This window comes from Eptatretus burgeri, chromosome 11 (assembly GCF_056783735.1).
Source record: "Eptatretus burgeri isolate ZD-2024b chromosome 11, Ebu_testis_v1, whole genome shotgun sequence".
NCBI classification, from domain to species: Eukaryota; Metazoa; Chordata; class Myxini; order Myxiniformes; family Myxinidae; genus Eptatretus; species Eptatretus burgeri.
Window position 1 is genome coordinate 79,771,900 of NC_140971.1, and position 16,790 is coordinate 79,788,689.

The window sequence follows — 16,790 nt, forward strand, 5'->3', positions numbered from 1 at the left end:
GAGTTTTCCTTTTAATAATAATACAAAATAAATTCCTGTTTCAATCTCTACTCGCCAATTCAAAGTTTGTTTCCTTTGGCTAGAAAGGTCTAATGGTGGTGCACATGGAAACGAAATCAACCACACAGGAGTCCACAGGTGGATGTGGACTTCTCAAGTGGTTGACTTTGTATATTTTTTCCCACCGATGCATAGCTCATGGATGAGCTTGTACATACGTCACATGCAGGACAAGAATATCAGGAGACATCGATGCACTTTTACACCAATTACAAGGACATTAGCAGACAACAGAAAAAAAAGGGAAAAGACAATCAAAACAGCATATGGGATTTAAACCCCATCATCCCAGCATCACAAGCTAACAGCTCTGTTAGGAAACATCAAACGGGGAAAAAATCGATTATACATGCTTTTTGTTTTTCCATTCCCACAGAGTATCAAATAGCCCAGCAGTCTGGAAAAAAAGCTATTCTTACGCACCAGAAAAGAACCAACAATCACACATTAAAATCTGCCGGGAAAATAAAATATATAAAATAAAACAGACACTTCCAGATGAGCTATATGTGGTCTATACACAACCACGGTCATTTGAAGGTGAAACCACCCTCATTTATTTAATAAAATCCAACTGCACCATCCAACAAGACTCGCTTTGAAAAAAGATAATGTGCGACAAGCTTTTGCCCTTTTGGTCCCTATTTTTAACAATGCCAAAAGATTCACAAAAAAAAAAAATGGTTATGGTTGGGAAGATCTGTATTACGACGATGAAAGCACCACCAAATGGCAGGGCTTTCGAGCAATATGCGAGCTACACTGGCATTTCTTTTTCTTCTTTCGAATACCGTCAAAGATATTTGCTGACACCTATTAGAAAGGTCGTAGATCGAATCACAAGCCACATCCATCCATTGGGACCATACTCTGTGCAGTGTCGGTGCTGGCGAAGCAGTCTCCTTGGCTGTTGGGCACAATCCTAGACGGGTCGCCACTCCAACGCACGCTACTCAAATGGCTCAATCATTCCTTCTCCTCTACCTTTCTCTCTTTCCTTCTTCAATTTTCAAGCCCCTTATCCTTCATTTAATTCTATCCTTTCAAAAGTCCAACAGCAATTGGCGAGTGACAAAACGATAGGTGAAGGTGATCACTGGCAGTCGTAGCCATAAAGCTGCACATAGGCGGCCTGAGACTTTGGTCATTCTGCTCTATATGTTGGAGCCACAGAGAAGTCCAACAGCATCCCAGGCTGTTGAGCAGTCCTTCTTAGGACAGCACTGCTTACTCTTTTTGAGGGAAGGGATGAGAAAAGGTACCCTAAACATTGCCTGCTCTACTTACATCTGGTCAGCAAGCCATGGGTGACAGATCATCTATTTAGCGGTCGAGAAACAGAAAAGAAAATACCATCAGAGATGGGGAATCCCCCGCCATTGAATGAAAAAGGTCATACATATTCCAGATAATGAGGGAGGTGAATTGGAAACAAGACACCATTTGGTCATCATCTCGAAAAAGTTCCCCAGGGGTGATGAACGTAGTAACCAAAAATAATTGAAATCAGATAAGCGGTTTTCCATTTATTACAAAAAACATTTTTTTCAAGATGGCCGCCCCAGTCGGCCATCTTGGATCTGGTCACCCCCAAAATCAATAGGGTTCTTCCTTTTCAGGTGGTACATGTGTGACTCAAATTTCAAAACGATATGGCGAACAGTTTATGAGTTATCGCACTCACAGCTATAAATGTTGACGCCCGGACCGACGGACGGACGGACAGCCGGACGACCTGGGTGACAACAATATCCCCTTTCCGCCACATGACGGGGGATAAAAAAAAATCATGCTTGGAGCATGGAATGTCCAAACACTTATGGACAGAGACAATACCACAAGGCCTGAGAGAAGGATTGCCCTTCTGCCAAAAGAGCTTGCCCATGATAACATTGACATGTTGTCTGTGAATGTAAGGGGCAACAAGTCCCGCAGCAAACTATCCTACAAAAAGGCATTAGACTGGCTGTTGGACTCATTTTTAACTGTGACGACTGTGGCAGGTTTACAAGAGCTCTGCATTGTTGTTGTTGTTGTGGTTCTTGTTGGGGGTCTATTTTTGAAATGTCCACACATTGGTCAGACAGCTACCGGACTCCACCCACATTTGTTGCTCGACTCCACCCACCATGGCCCCAGCCAAAATATGACCGCCATCTTGGTTTTCTGGTAGGCCTAAGACATCAGGCCTGGAGGCCTCTGTTGATTATACACTGCCCATGTTTCCATCCATTCATTTGGACCATACTCTGTACAGAGCGTCATGTTGCCAAAGCAGTCTCCTGGGCATTGGGCACAATCCTAGACGGCTCGCCACTCCGACGCACACTACTCGAATGGCTCAATCATCCCAGTAAGCTGGTACTCATTTTGCCGAACTCAGAAGGATGACAGTCTGAGTCAACCCCACCTGGTATTAATTCAACGGCAGAGCGGGATTTGAACACAGGACCCAGGGATCCCAAGCCCACCACCCTAACCATTAAGCCAACACCAGGCACAGGCCTCACTTGAGTGAAAATTTAAAAGCACTTCCTACAATTACATTAGTAATTCACCAAAAAAAAAAAAACGTAGTCGTGTGAATAATGGATGTGCCAACATGCTCTATCAAAGAAAAAGAATCCGACATACATTTTCATCATCCCAAAGTACAATGGTCCCTGAAAGAAGTGGAAGTTTGCAAATTATTTACACAGACAAAGTTATTTGTGAACACACCTGGACATCAGACTTTGGCAAGAGACCGACGAGCTGTTTCTGACAGCTGAATGGAAGGGCTGAGAGTGTGCCACCATTAACAAGGGTCTTTAGGTCCATGTGCTGAAGTGGTGATCCGGGACTCCACATGTCTCTGGGTCTTTCTTTAAGAAGCAGAGTCTCTTGCGCTGTGAAGGGGCAAGCACTTGAGATACAACATGCTAACACCATAGGTATCAAAAAAAAAGTTCAACAGATGCAAAACAGGTTTTGGTGGTGTTTAATTTAGCTGAGGATTTTTTCTTGTGGCCAGTTGCTTGCACAGATCCAGGATGACAAACCTGAATGGCCCTTCAGCAAACACTTTGGCTTCATTGAGGGTTGCATGACTCCATTTCTATGGTTGCAATTACCATCTTCATCACGACGGCAGCTGTTACTTTCTGTAAAACAACAACAGTGGTATCCTAAATAATACTAAAATGAAATCTCTCCCTCAATTGCACACGTTGTGAACATTAATATCAACTCAAGAAAGAGAGTCTCAATGTGTGCAAAGTTGGTTTTGGTTTTCCCAAATCCAAAATAAGCATCAACAAGAAAAAGAGTAATCAGAGATTGCAGACCCTCACCAGCACTTGTTTTGTGTGGTGTATTTTGTGTGGCGTTTATGTACTGGTGTGTTATGTAATAAATAAGACACATAATTAGAACTGCCACTTTGGAACTGCTGGCAGTGATGATCGGGTACCAAGACGTCCCGCTTTGATCGGACACACGGCCCTGACCCGTGATCTTTTTTTCTTATTATTCAATTGAATTCAGAATGGGATTAAAATAAATTAAATTCAAATCAAATCGGAACAGTCCTGCATTGGAGTCATCAGAAGGAACCCGAACAAGCAAAAAGCAAACATGAAGTCATGAGGAGGAGGAACCTGGATAGGATTAGCATTTCAGCTGCTACTTCCTCCATCCTCAAACCCATCCAGGCACAGCCAAGTGAGCCTTATTCAATTTTTTTTTTTTTTAAATAAAAACCCCATATCAACAAATTAAATAATTCTGGCTGCCAGACCATCAAGTTGAAATTTAAAACATGTATTCCCCATCAATAATAAATTATAATTGTGAAGTTTCACGTTGATTGATGAAGCAGTTCCAGAGAAAACATGATTTAATATTCTCTTAAATCCAACATGGCTGCCAAACCATGTGACTCATCCATTATTCCTAAACAACCTTGTGCACGCATGCCTTGGGGAACATTTGTGTGAAGTTTCCCCTCGATCTGTCCAGCCGTTCTGCAGAAGAAGATTTTTATATGTTTTCGGCTAAATCCAATGGGGCTGTCAAACCATGTGACCTATGATGTCATATGGGAGAACCTTTTGTTCCTCATGGACAGGTGGGTCATATGTGCAAAGTTTTGCCTCAATCTGTTCAGCCTTTTTGGAGAAGAAGATTTTTCAAGGTTTTTTTAACAATATGGCTGCCAAATCACGTGACCAATGACATCATCAAAAAAAAACTGTGGACCATTTTATCCCAAGAAGACCTTCAAAACGTTTTCATACTTATCGGATGTAGTGTTCTACATATGCAATTATGACCTCATAAAAAACACCTATTTCCCACGAGTCCTACTTGCTGTGTGCCAAGTTATAATTTTTTTCCTTGGTGCGGTTTCAGAGATACAGAGGTCCGAAGTTTTTCCATTTTTCCAACATGGCTGCCACACCACGTGACCTATGACATCAAATTATCAGTACAACATTACACATGAGTAGTCGCACCGATGGTGAAAATTTCGTCTAAATCTGACAAGCGGTTGAGGAGAAAAACATGAAAGTTCTGTGTGGACAAACAAACAAACAGACCCAAATGTAATACCCTCCCTATCCTCCAGCGAGGGTAACTAGAATGGCACTCGGTGGAGCGCATACCTGAGCCAGGATGAACGTTTTGTATCTCACTGATAGGCCAGATCTGGATTCAGACCTGAATCAAAATCTAATCGGCTTGTTCTTGTCACCCACCCAACTCATCCACCAAGTTTTGTCATAATTCGTCCACAACCTTTTGAAATATCATACTACATATTGTTTTTGGCCTGATCTTTCAATTGTGAAAAATTCCTTTTCAAATTATAGTATCCGGAGCCGGATCTTCACCGAAATTGAATCACTTCGTCCTTGTCACACACCTCACCTGTCCACCACGTTTCATCTGAATTCATCCATGACTTGAGATATCCTGCAATATATCCTTTTTGGACCTATCTCTCAATGGTGACTAATCCTACTTCCAACTATTAATTTGCAATTGTTCACTGGCTTTGACACCGACACAATTTTTCATTACGGACCCTAAGCATAAAAAAGCTAAGTGTATCGGACAAAAAGTTTCAAATGGAGCATCTCGCCACCATTAGAGCATTTAAATTACATCAGATGTGGCAATAAATGCGAACTGTTTCTCCCAGCTTGCCGGCTCGATGACAGAAGACGCCATTGGCGTTTTGCCGGTAAATCAAAGGGGAAAAAGGGGGTTTTCACGGACAATGTAGTATTTTATGAAATCTGTCATAACATTAAGAAATGAATAGAGAATTTGTCAGTGACTTGAAATTGCACAGCATACAAATAGAAAATGTTAAGATATAAAAACAAAATATGTCAGTTAAAAATGTGTCTCTTACGTGAAAAATGTATTTGAAATTTGTTTTTAAAGCATGGATTGCATTAACATGCCAGCAACTATGATTTAACAGGTATTTAAATTAGGGTATCATAAACCATAGAACAGAATAGGAGCCTCCATCCATACCCCATTTAGAATCTCAGGCGGGCACTGGCAACTTGCTAGTCCACTTTTAAAAAAATTAAACTCGAACTAAATCAATGGTGCGCCATTGCAAATCACCACGCTTCCCACCTAAAGCAGAGTTGAAAGATGGAAAGAAAAAAAAAAAAACTTCCAGCGGGAATGACCCAAAATGAAATTCTGAATTAAAATGTTTCCCCCTCCCCCCCGTTTTGACATTTGTGACCTTCAGTCCTCACCCCAGGCATAAACTGGGGGTCAAATCCAAAAAATCGTCACATAATTCATGTGTCCCCTAATGCTGATTGCATATACAGTTTAATTTTGTTTAAATGTTTAAAATGTGCCCCGTAATTGCATTTGTCGGTATTTGACCTTTTAAACCCATCCCAGGGGACGGGACCATAAGCGACACTGCTCTTGCACCTCCGTGCGATATGGTGACCACAACGAGCAAGTTTGGTGATTTTATGCACAACCGTTTATGAGATAGCGCTATAGACGGAAAGACAGACGGAGGCAATTACAATATCCCCCATTATTTTTCAAAATGCGTGGGGATAAAAATGCTTGTATCCGGATCCGGAACCAGATCTTCAACAAAAGCTAATCAGTTGGTTCTTGTCACAAAGCCAAGCTGTCCACCAAGTTTCGTCCAAATCCGTCCATAACTTTTTGAAATATCCTGCTCAGACAGACAGACAGACAGGCAGACAGACCGGATGAAAACAGAATCTCTGTTCACTTTAACAATGAATTCTGTGATAAATACAGTATCTCCAGAAGACAGTGTTAGACATGTATGAATGTCCTACAACGATCCACGATTAGTAAAAAAAAAAAAAAGGTCCACCACTCTGTTTTGCTGGTGTAGATCTTCTGCCCATATCCATGCACCATATTCACACAACAAAGCAGTAGAATGCTGCCGTTTCCACTTAATTTATTTCAATGAAATTACATTCTTGGTCATGGTATAACAAGGTACTGGAAGATGGAACAGTGAGGTACTCACAATGAAGTGGTGGGGGAAACACCCGATGCAAATAAGAAGGTGGATGAACGAATAAGAAAAGAGGGATGAAGGACAACACGAGATCATGGCATACTGCCATCAAGAATGTGATTGCACAGGTTCAACGTGGTGGTTTCACAGGCATGATAACAGAGGAAAAGGTAGTGGAGAGGAGCAGTGATCATTTAATTTTGGAAGGCAAACAATAAGGTGATCGAGCATCCAGGAGGAAGGAGTAAGGTGTGAAGTGGCATGTGTCAATTCAACATTCTCAATGAAGTTAAAAAACCAAATACGATTACCGAACAAATACATTTACAACAGAAATGTCTGCACTTTACTTTATAAAAAAAAAACGTGGAGAACATGCTGAAAGCAAGCTGTTAAGGTCTAATGAAGTACAAAGCAAATGATCTGCACGCCTCAAATTGTGAGGAAGAGGAGGTACGAAATCCACGACTTGCGTCGCTTATATTTTACAACCCTTTTGCCGGAAGTGACTGATAACTTAGCGAACTGATCAATCAATGCTGGAGATGTTGATTCTGCCCATCCCTTGCCTGTAGTGGGGTGGCTTAGCTGATCAATTGTGCACTTTCCCTTAAAAGCATAAAACTTGGCACATGGTTAGAGTAATACGATACAAAGAGTTTTAGTCCAGGGGCCACCGGAAATTGCACCCCGTATGGTGGCCATCTTGGATTTCAAAATGGCCACCAGTGTGGACCTGTTTTGTTAAACATCTCCTTAACTAGTACAGATATCGAGACAGTTGAACCGCCTATAACTACATTTTACGGCTCTCGGAAGCCAATGGTGACATAAAATGTTTGAAAATTGTGGCTGCCATTGACAAACTATTTTGCTCAATATCTCATTAAGGCCTAAGTCACATTTGCTCGATGGCGAGGATACGGCGGCCGTACGCCCTCTGAATTGACAGAAACGTGCGGCGGCCGCAGTTTCTGCGGTGGCCTCATAGTGGCCCTACGCCGTTTGGATATATTTTACAGGTCGTAAGGTCGCCGTGGAATTATAACTTTTTTTCATTTCTACGTTCGCCGTAGCAATTCGACAAGCCGAAACAAAAAAACTGGTTAAAAAAATAATAATAAAGAACCCACTCGTTACCGTCCGTCTGGCCGCACGTTCGCCTTAGGGCCCCCCTGCGGTCACCTTGCGTCTGCCTTGAAAATTCTATGGCCGCCGCAGGAACACCCCAAGGTCACCGTGCGACATCAAATCAAAGACCGTACGGCACCCCCACGTTTTCGGTCTCCACAATTTATAAATATGCCGTGCGGCTACCCGAAAAATAAAAACATATGTGACTGCTACATTGTGTGACCGTGGAAATACTGCGGCCGCCGTATAATTGCTAGTGGCTGTAGATTTTGAAGACCCCACGGCCGCCGTGGCAAATATGACTTCGGCCAAAGTAGTAAAGATATCAATACAGTTTTAATGCTTATACCTACGTTTTAGGTGTCGAGGAATCCAATGGTGAGATTGAATATGTGGCAGCTATCTTATAATCCAAGATAGCCACCATCCAAAAGCTCACATAAACTATCATCAGTTAGCACAATATGTGAAGGAATGAACCATCAAGAAAACATCACAAGCAGTTGGCAAAAAACCACAGTTACCACCACTTGACTTTTCTAGTCTCTGTTGTATTCCCAATCATAAGAACAAAGTGACGTGCATGGAAGTGCAGACTTCTTACACCTGCAGCGATCAGTGCATCCTTTTGTACAACCACACCGGATAAGTTCATTGCAGATCTTTGCGGCTTCCGGTAGTGTTGTCCAAATCAGTTTAAACTGACCGTCGGATGTTTTTTCCCAACCCCACTCACTTGGACATGGGAGCTCAGGCTGTGCATGTAATGCCTGGCCCCAGCATAATGCTCATTGGTACACTGCACACCTAACATGCTGCACCAGAGCATGGTGTGTAGGCAGAATTGATTCCAGAGGTCTGCCTTTCTTTGCAAACAGTTTCTTTCGTGCTGTATTAATGTCACTACAGGAACTTGTGCGATCATACATCAAAATGACGAATCTTGCAATAATGCTCATACAGGACTCAGTTATATCTGTTTGTTCATGGTTGACTTCAGATAGTGAATCTGTGAGCTCTGGGAACGACTCCCATACAGCCCATGCAGTTCGCTTACCACGCGGATGAGCATGACACAGTGTCACATCCTGTCAGTGCATGAAACATGGGGAGGGCCTTAGACTTCTCAGGGCCGAGAGCAGTGGCTATGTCATGTGCAGGGAGGAATCGCAAGCTCTTCCCTGTTCCAAAGGCTAACCATATCTTCACAGAAAGTCTCTGAGTTGCCATAACTGCAAGTACGACAACATCTGTATCAACGGTTCGGATTAGGATCCATGTCACTGCCCTGTTGACACACCTTTGCTAAGGCATATCCAATGTCCTCATCAAACATTAGCAAAATGTCTCTGCCCTTTTTAGTTGCTCTCATGTCAGGAAAATGGGCAAGAACTCGCTGTTGAGCCTTGTAGATTGTATGTAGCTTTCCTGCTTGATTCTTAGTTGGTCCAGCCTGGAGGAATACAGGTTTGATAGATCAGCTAGCTTAAATACAGGAGCAATGGTGGCATCCTCCAAACGGGTTTCCTCAATATATGTCACAAGTTCTGCAAATGCTATGCTACAGAGCATGTTATCGAGATTCTCGGTGCCTTCTTGCTCCGTTTGGACCATGGATGCATGATGATAGAGAGAGGCTAAGTACTTTGCATGGTATTTTGCTTCAAGAGCAATCATATCTCCGCCACTGAGACATCTCAGCAAGTCATCGTCTTCTAGAAGTGCAGCACACTCTCGAACACGTTTGTCTTTTTGAAAGTAGAAAGTGTTTTGTGTTTTGAAAGTAGAAATCTCATGAAGTTTCTCTTTTCCAGATGACCGCCCACAGAAAAAGCAGAGATCTTGAGAAATTGATGATGCAGAACTTGACCGAGTACGCTTAGAAACACCAGATGTACCTTCACCTGCATCATCAGCCGGTATATCTTTAGAATGCTTCCTTGCACATTCCAGTTTTGTATTGTTGTACGTAAACCTGCACGACCTATGCCAACGTGCATTATGAGCAATGAAAGCTGCCTCGACACCATGACCTTCGTCCAATGTGTCAATGTTTATCGTTCTAGGCAGCAGACCGAGGTTATTAAACTCGAGGAGATTATCAGCCAATGTTTTGTACCCTGCGAGTGTTGCTTCACCTTGTTCACCTTTCCATTGACTGGGAAACTGAACCTTTTCAGTGGTGTTCTGTTGACAAAGAATGCAGAGTTCCCACTGAGTTACTCGACCCATTTCAGCATCTGGCTTAGATGGATCCACAAGTTTGATGCGCTTTGCCATCTCCAGTTGCAGATGAACGGGCCTATGTAGGGTTGATCACTTGTGCAGTCACCATAACAATGGATGATGTCCCTGAAATGAGTAGATGCATAACTACGACCAGTTTCATAGTTTGATCAATATTTTAAAGCATCAAAAATTTATTTGTCTCTGAAATGTGAGCATAGACCTTTAGAGCAAAATAGCTGTGGATGGTAGGATTTCAAGATGGCAGCCACAATTTTCAAATATTTTATGCCACCGTTGGATTCCTAGACCCCTAAAATGTGGGTATAGGCATTAAAACTGTATTGATATCTTTACTAGTTAATGAGATAGAGCAAAATAGCTTGTCAATGGTGGCCATCTTGGATTTCAAGATGGCAGCCACAATTTTCAAACATTTAATGTCACCATTGCATTCCTAGAACCCTAAAATGTAGTTATAGGCGTTTCAACTGTCTCGATATCTGTACTAGTTTAGGAGATATTTAACAAAACAGGTCCACGGTGGCGGCCATTTTGAAATCCAAGATGGCCACCATACGGGGTGCAATTTCCGGTGGCCCCTGGACTAGAAATCATTGTATGGTGTTACTCTAACCATGTGCCAAGTTTCATGCTTTTAAGAGAAAGTGCACAATCGACCTGTTTTTTGGAGCTCAGCCGCCCCACTACTGCCTAATCTCACCACTTGGAGCAATTTTCACTTTCAAGGACCAAGAGTATGTAATAATAATGATTGTATTTTATTAGTGCAAGGTCAAGACAATAGACTTTAAAAACAGGGGGTGAGGTGGGGAGGAGAGCCAAGGTAAAGAGCTGGTACAGTTATCACGCAATGCAGGCCCCAGGTGATGCACCTTCAGTAAACAAGGTAGCACAAGTCTCATTTAACTAGTACTAGCAAATACCACCCATCGCTTCGCTGATGGGCATACAGATATATAGAGATAGAGAGAGATCGCGTCACCAAGTTGATGTTTGCAGTTTCGCATGGTGTGCTCACAAACAAACCCTCCATTTTTAAATTTTTTTTTTTTGACGTCACAAACCTTTCTGGGAGTTCCCTGAATCCACCGTCATTGGTTTCATTGAAATCCGTCAATACATGCTCAAGTTATAGCACAACAAACAAACAGACAGACAGACGTATGGCTCCTTTTATAATACAGATTCGCAAAGGGGAATCGTAGCAAATTGTGTGACTGACAATGAAATGTATTTCTCCAAGACATTTACTTTGTGAAGAAAATAAAAAAACAATCACACAAAATAAAAAAAAATTTTAATCTTGTGCTTTTGATACAGTCTGGCATCCTGTCTTACTCTCCAAACTCTCTGCCTATGGCATCCAAGGCCAACACCACACATGGCTAACTGACTTCTTCCACTCCCGTAGCCAATGTGTGGCTCTCAACAGAATCCTTTAATCTCCTCTCCCTGTAAAGGCTGGAGTGCCCCAAGGCAGTGTTCTGGGCCCAGTCATATTCCTGGTCTTCATCGATGATCTCTCTGACTCTCTGGAAAATCCTCTTTTTCTATTTGTTGATGACTCAACCCTCATCCTTCAGACAGGCAGGCTGCAGCCTCTTCACTCTATTCAGAGCTTGAAGAAAAACAAATCACAAGCTGGGCAACCACTTTGAATAGGTCTTTCAATCCTGACAAATGTCACAATCTCACTATCTCTCTCCAAAAGGACCATCTAGAGCTCCCCCCCCATCTACTTTTTCAACAACCCTCTTGAGGAAGTTGTGCCATTCAAACCCCTGGGTCTCACTATCAGCCATGATCTTTCTTTGGTAAACCATATTTCAAAGTTGGTCTTCAAAGCCAGCCACCGACTGGGCATCCTCCATTGTAAAAATCTCTTCCTTGGCACACCGAAACTCCGATCCATCAACAAGGCCTTCATCCGCAGCTTGCAGTACTGCTCTCCCACCCCTCCCCCCCAATCACTCTGGGTTGGCTCCCCTACCTCACATCTTAACTTTTACGATTATTGAAATCTCCGGCGATGAAGCTGAATCGATGAACTTATCACTTCGCCATCTCAGACTGGTCAGTGGTCTGTCTTCTATCACCTCCTATCTGGTCTTGCACCCTCTGCTTTCTCTGTGCTTTGTTCCCCCCTCCAGGTTTCTGCAATATTCACAGAGTTCACCATCAACCCCCTTCTGGTGAAACTACTGAAATCCAAGATCACTGCTGACCTCCACTCATTTGGTCCACTTGTTCCACCCCCCACCTTTGGAATCAACTTCCACTTCCTCTTCAATCTCATTGTTCACTCCAGGTCTTCAAGACGGCTGTTCACCACCATCTCTGATCGTCCCCAATCCAAAACCACGATCTTTTCTACCCTCATTAACCCCACCCAAATCCATCCTTCCAATTCTCCAGTTTTCCCTCCTTGGAGTTTCCTTCTGTGTCCATCTTGTCCACCTCATACATGCATGTTTTGCATCCTGTTTTTGTCTGTTACATCCTGACCTGTTCAAGTGTACTCGCTCTTCCACAAGCCTCGACTACAAATTAAAAATAATAATTAATTGATAAAAAGGCACCAATTCTGTCTGCTTACAATTATTTTCTTTTTAAAATCTGATTAAAAAAAAAATGACAGTTAATTCCATCTCTGTATTAAACACAAAACTCATTTTATGATAAATGATCTCATTTTATAAATCATTTTATGATACGCCATGATCTCGTGATAAATCATTTTAAGATAAACTTGAATTCACTTGCTTTGAAAGAAAGCACAACAAAGACATCTTTCAAGCTCAGCAAAACCACTTCCTGTCCACACTGAATACACTCAGCAAGGCTTTGGGAAAGCCGTGCAGTCATGATAAAATAAAATAAAAATCTTTCAAATAAACATGCAGAGCAACACAAGGTGATTAATAAACGTGTGAGTGCACGAGTCAATGAGCGTGCAAATGAAAAAAAGTAAACAAGTAAAATCAATGGCAGTGGCAGCAACAATGGGGACAGTATGAAGAGGGGAATGGGCAGCCACAACACCAGCAATGGCTGCAGCAACTGTGGGGAGTAGTTGGGAATTTGGGGGGGGGAGGGGTTAGGGGGACGGAGGGAGAGAAAGAGGTCAAAAAGTTTGAAATGCATACTCACCCAAAGAGATAGTCTGTGAGTGCCTGGGAATCCTGGGATGAACAGCTCGCTTTGAAAACACCCAGGACACAAATTTTCCGACGGATGTCACAAATCCACGATGTCTCATCTGCCAACGTCGTTTCAATGCCTAGTCACAAAATAAGTAAAATACTTTATGAAGGGAGACGAGTTTAAACGCCTCCTCAAAATTCTAAACAGACGGGTTTTATTCATTACCCTGATGCTCAAAACCATTTATTTCAACTTTTCACAATATCAAAGATAATTTTCTCTTCATCTGGGTTTCTGCTATACTGCATCTTCTTCAGTCGGGTATATTAGTGTATTTAGTAACGAGTGCAGGAAAGGTGTGACAGTAAAGCAGATCAAAGTTCAAGAGTTTAAGAAAATCATCTCAAGAACATCGAGAGAGCAAAAGTGCTCAATCCCTTGGTAAACAGTCATAAATCTTTGGCGAGATATCAAAAATAGCCACACTCTGCGACGGAGTGAAGCCCCGTCCCAAGATCGGTTCTAATCTACGTAATCAATCATTCACGACTGATCATGAGCGCCGCATTGCTCAAGGAGTAGACGGGAATGTATCACCACCAGCTACACCACCCATCGCACAATTGGTATTCAAGTATTGAGGCACTTCAGAACATTTAAGCTTCCTTAAAAAGCCAAATATCGATTTTTAAGGGGGGTTATATTTTTACATGGTGTTCCAGTGCATTTTGCCTCAATATAGTGTAATCACGTCACAACTTTTATCACGCAATTTTATGGAAAACAAAAATTGTAATCTTGAGCACAAATCTCATCAACAGCTTCCGTACACCTTTAAAAGATGCCTGAAGATGTGGTATCTCATGGTAAAGTTGTCTTTGGTTTTTACACTTATTTGCTAATTGTGTAATCACAGAAAATGTAGTAAAGACTTAAAAATCAACAAAGACCATTACAATTAAAAAGTCATATTCTTTACAGTGCTCTGGGGCACATCACGACTTGTCAAAAAACGTTTCTAGGTGAGAACCAATCCTGCAGAGGTCGCCGCCACACCGATGCCCAATACTTGACTGTAGATTAATTTTGAAGGAATTTTTAATTTGTATCCGGGTGGTGGCAATAAATCGCCTACTCTTCACGAAAGACACCGTGAGATATTTAATGTCCGCAAAAGACCAGACGCGGCAGATGGATCCTCTGGCTTAACGTCTTTCCGATGGACAGCAAGCAACGTGAACGCATTGCCCTGCATGTGAAACATAAGGGTGGCAGTTTACAGGTGGATGCCGATTTGAACACTGGCTATACAGTTCAAAGGTGAGTGCGCATACCTCTAGGAAAACCTGCTACTGTAGTACACAAATACCTGTAAATGTCATTGATTGGTTTTCTACAGATTAAATATGAAAGTGGAAAGGGTGGTGGAGGTGGTAGTGGGGGAGGGGTGGGGGGGTGGTGTTCTGCTGCCGACCAACCAAAATAATTTTCAAAAGGGAACTTATCCTGCACTATTCCACAAACAATCAACAGCATTGCCCACTTGTTAATTTGTTTGCTTTTCTTTCCAATAGACGATCTCAACCCCGTCACTGCAACCACCCCCCACTGCACATACCACTTCAAATCACAACTCTCAATCGTAAAAACACCATCCTTAATTGTCCAAAACTATCGTCTCAAAATATTTATTCAACACCTTTTTAATCGTACCCTTTTTAGACATTCAAATTATTAATTTGTAATTATAATTTACATACATGGTTATTCAAATTTATTGTTCGCTTAATCATCCAAGATCTATTGTGGTGTTTATTGCAATAACATTAATAATTATTAATTTATTATTATCACCAGCACTCGAAGATTTGTTTTTAAATGAAGATGTTCTCAAAAACTTTTAAGACCAGGGGAGGTCATTGTTCATTAAAAAATTGTTTTGTTCATTAAAAAATATACATGTATATCCATGATAAAGCTAACTTCCAGGGCAAGCCACATACTGTGTACATCAACAACTGACAAGACGAGCATGCAGAGGTGCAAAATGAACGAGCAAACATCAAACCAAAATACAATGTGGAGGATATTGAACCGGGGCAGCCAAATTAAACCCAGAACCGTTTCACCTTTGGAAAGCGAGCGAGATCAAAACGACACTTGGTACTGATGAAGTCACAGAAAGAGAGTCAAAAAGATGTCGTGCCTCAAGAAATTCCAAGGTTTCTGAACTTGCCTGCATCAGCACCTTCCTGCTGTGTTGCTGAGTCACAGATATGCTTCGGCCGTGCAATGTCCACCGGCCGAAGAGCATCAGCATCGTGCCAGCCACAGGCTTTACAAACAAATGCCAACACATGCGCACCTATTAATAATTCGCTCGTCACCATGGAGCCTCGACTCTGACAGGTCAAGGCTTTGCTTCCTGTTCGTTTTGGAATCAGACCATGTCATCTCACGTGGTGACGAGTGAACTGTCAACGGCGTTGTAGTGTTGTTTTTAGTTTAAAAAAATAAATAAATAAATAAACATTTTGTTTAACACCAAGTGTCAAAGGATCCTTCACCATCCTTCAACAACCCTCCCTCTCCCTCCACCTAATTGCATTTCACAAAAGGAAAGGGATGCAACGGCAAATGCTAAACATATTTCATACAATCCCTTCACTCTTCGTCTCACCACTTCTGCTCACAACTATCATTCCTTTTTTCTTCTCAATCTTCTAAGCCCTGAATCTATTTAGCACCCGTGGTTTGGTATCTTATGCAGCCTGGTGTTGGCGTAGTGGTTAGGGTAGCGGCTTGGGATCCAAAAGGTCCTGAGTTCAAGCCCCGTTGGCCGCTTGAATTAATACACACCAGGAGGTTGACTCAGCCTGTCATCCTTCCGAGGCCGGCAAAGTGAGTACCAGTGTACTGGGCCCGGTGTATGCCCCGGTTAGAATAGGTGTACTATATCCCTGTGTGTCGTAAGAGGCGACCAGGGTTGCGTCAGGAAGGGCATCCGGCATAAAACATGTGCCAAATCACTATGCGGAGCATACGGATGATCTGCTGTGGCGACCCCGAACGGGAGCAGCCGAAAGAAGAAGAATAATAAGTTTGGTCTCTTATGTATTCTCATCTGAACACGCCTGGCTCATCATGCTTGGAACTCAGGTTTAAATCCCATATAATGTGTGTACGTGTCCAACATGTCTACCAATATCCTTGTAATTTGCATTAAAGCACATGGAAGTACACAAATATGATTATCCTGCATGTGATTAAAGTGCAAGTTACACAGTGAGCCCGAGACCAATGCATGAAAAAACTAGGACGGCACTCGGTGGAGCACATACCTCCGCCAGGCTGAACAGTATACGTTTTGTATCCCACTGAGAGGCCGGATCAGGATTCAGACCTGACCTAAAATCAAATCGGCTTGTTCTTGTCACCTACCCAACTCGTCCATCTAGTTTTGTCACAACTAGTCCACAACTTTTTGAAATATCATGCTATATATCATTTTTAACCGCATCTTTCAATGGTGAAGAATCCCTTGAGAAATATAAAAAGTTCTCGGATCTGGATGTTCATCAAAATGGGAACGATTTGCCAGTGTCGCACACCCAACCTGTCCATCATGTTTTGTCCAAATCCGTCCATAACTTTTTGAGATATCATGCTA

At 42.3% G+C, this 16,790-nt stretch overlaps 1 protein-coding gene across 4 annotated transcripts in view; it reads right to left on the minus strand.

The window, feature by feature from the left end:
• The window catches only part of LOC147017461 (uncharacterized), a 56,211-nt gene that overhangs the window by 19,032 nt on the left and 20,389 nt on the right, over positions 1 to 16,790 (minus strand). For all 4 annotated transcript variants that reach the window (XM_085847143.1, XM_085847141.1, XM_085847144.1 and 1 more), the window contains 3 exons: positions 13,127 to 13,256; positions 3,102 to 3,203; positions 2,782 to 2,948 (listed from right to left, as the gene is read on the minus strand). In XM_085847143.1, coding sequence (XP_085703269.1) covers positions 2,782 to 2,948; positions 3,102 to 3,203; positions 13,127 to 13,256 — 399 coding nt within the window. The remainder of the gene's footprint in view (positions 1 to 2,781; positions 2,949 to 3,101; positions 3,204 to 13,126; positions 13,257 to 16,790) is intronic.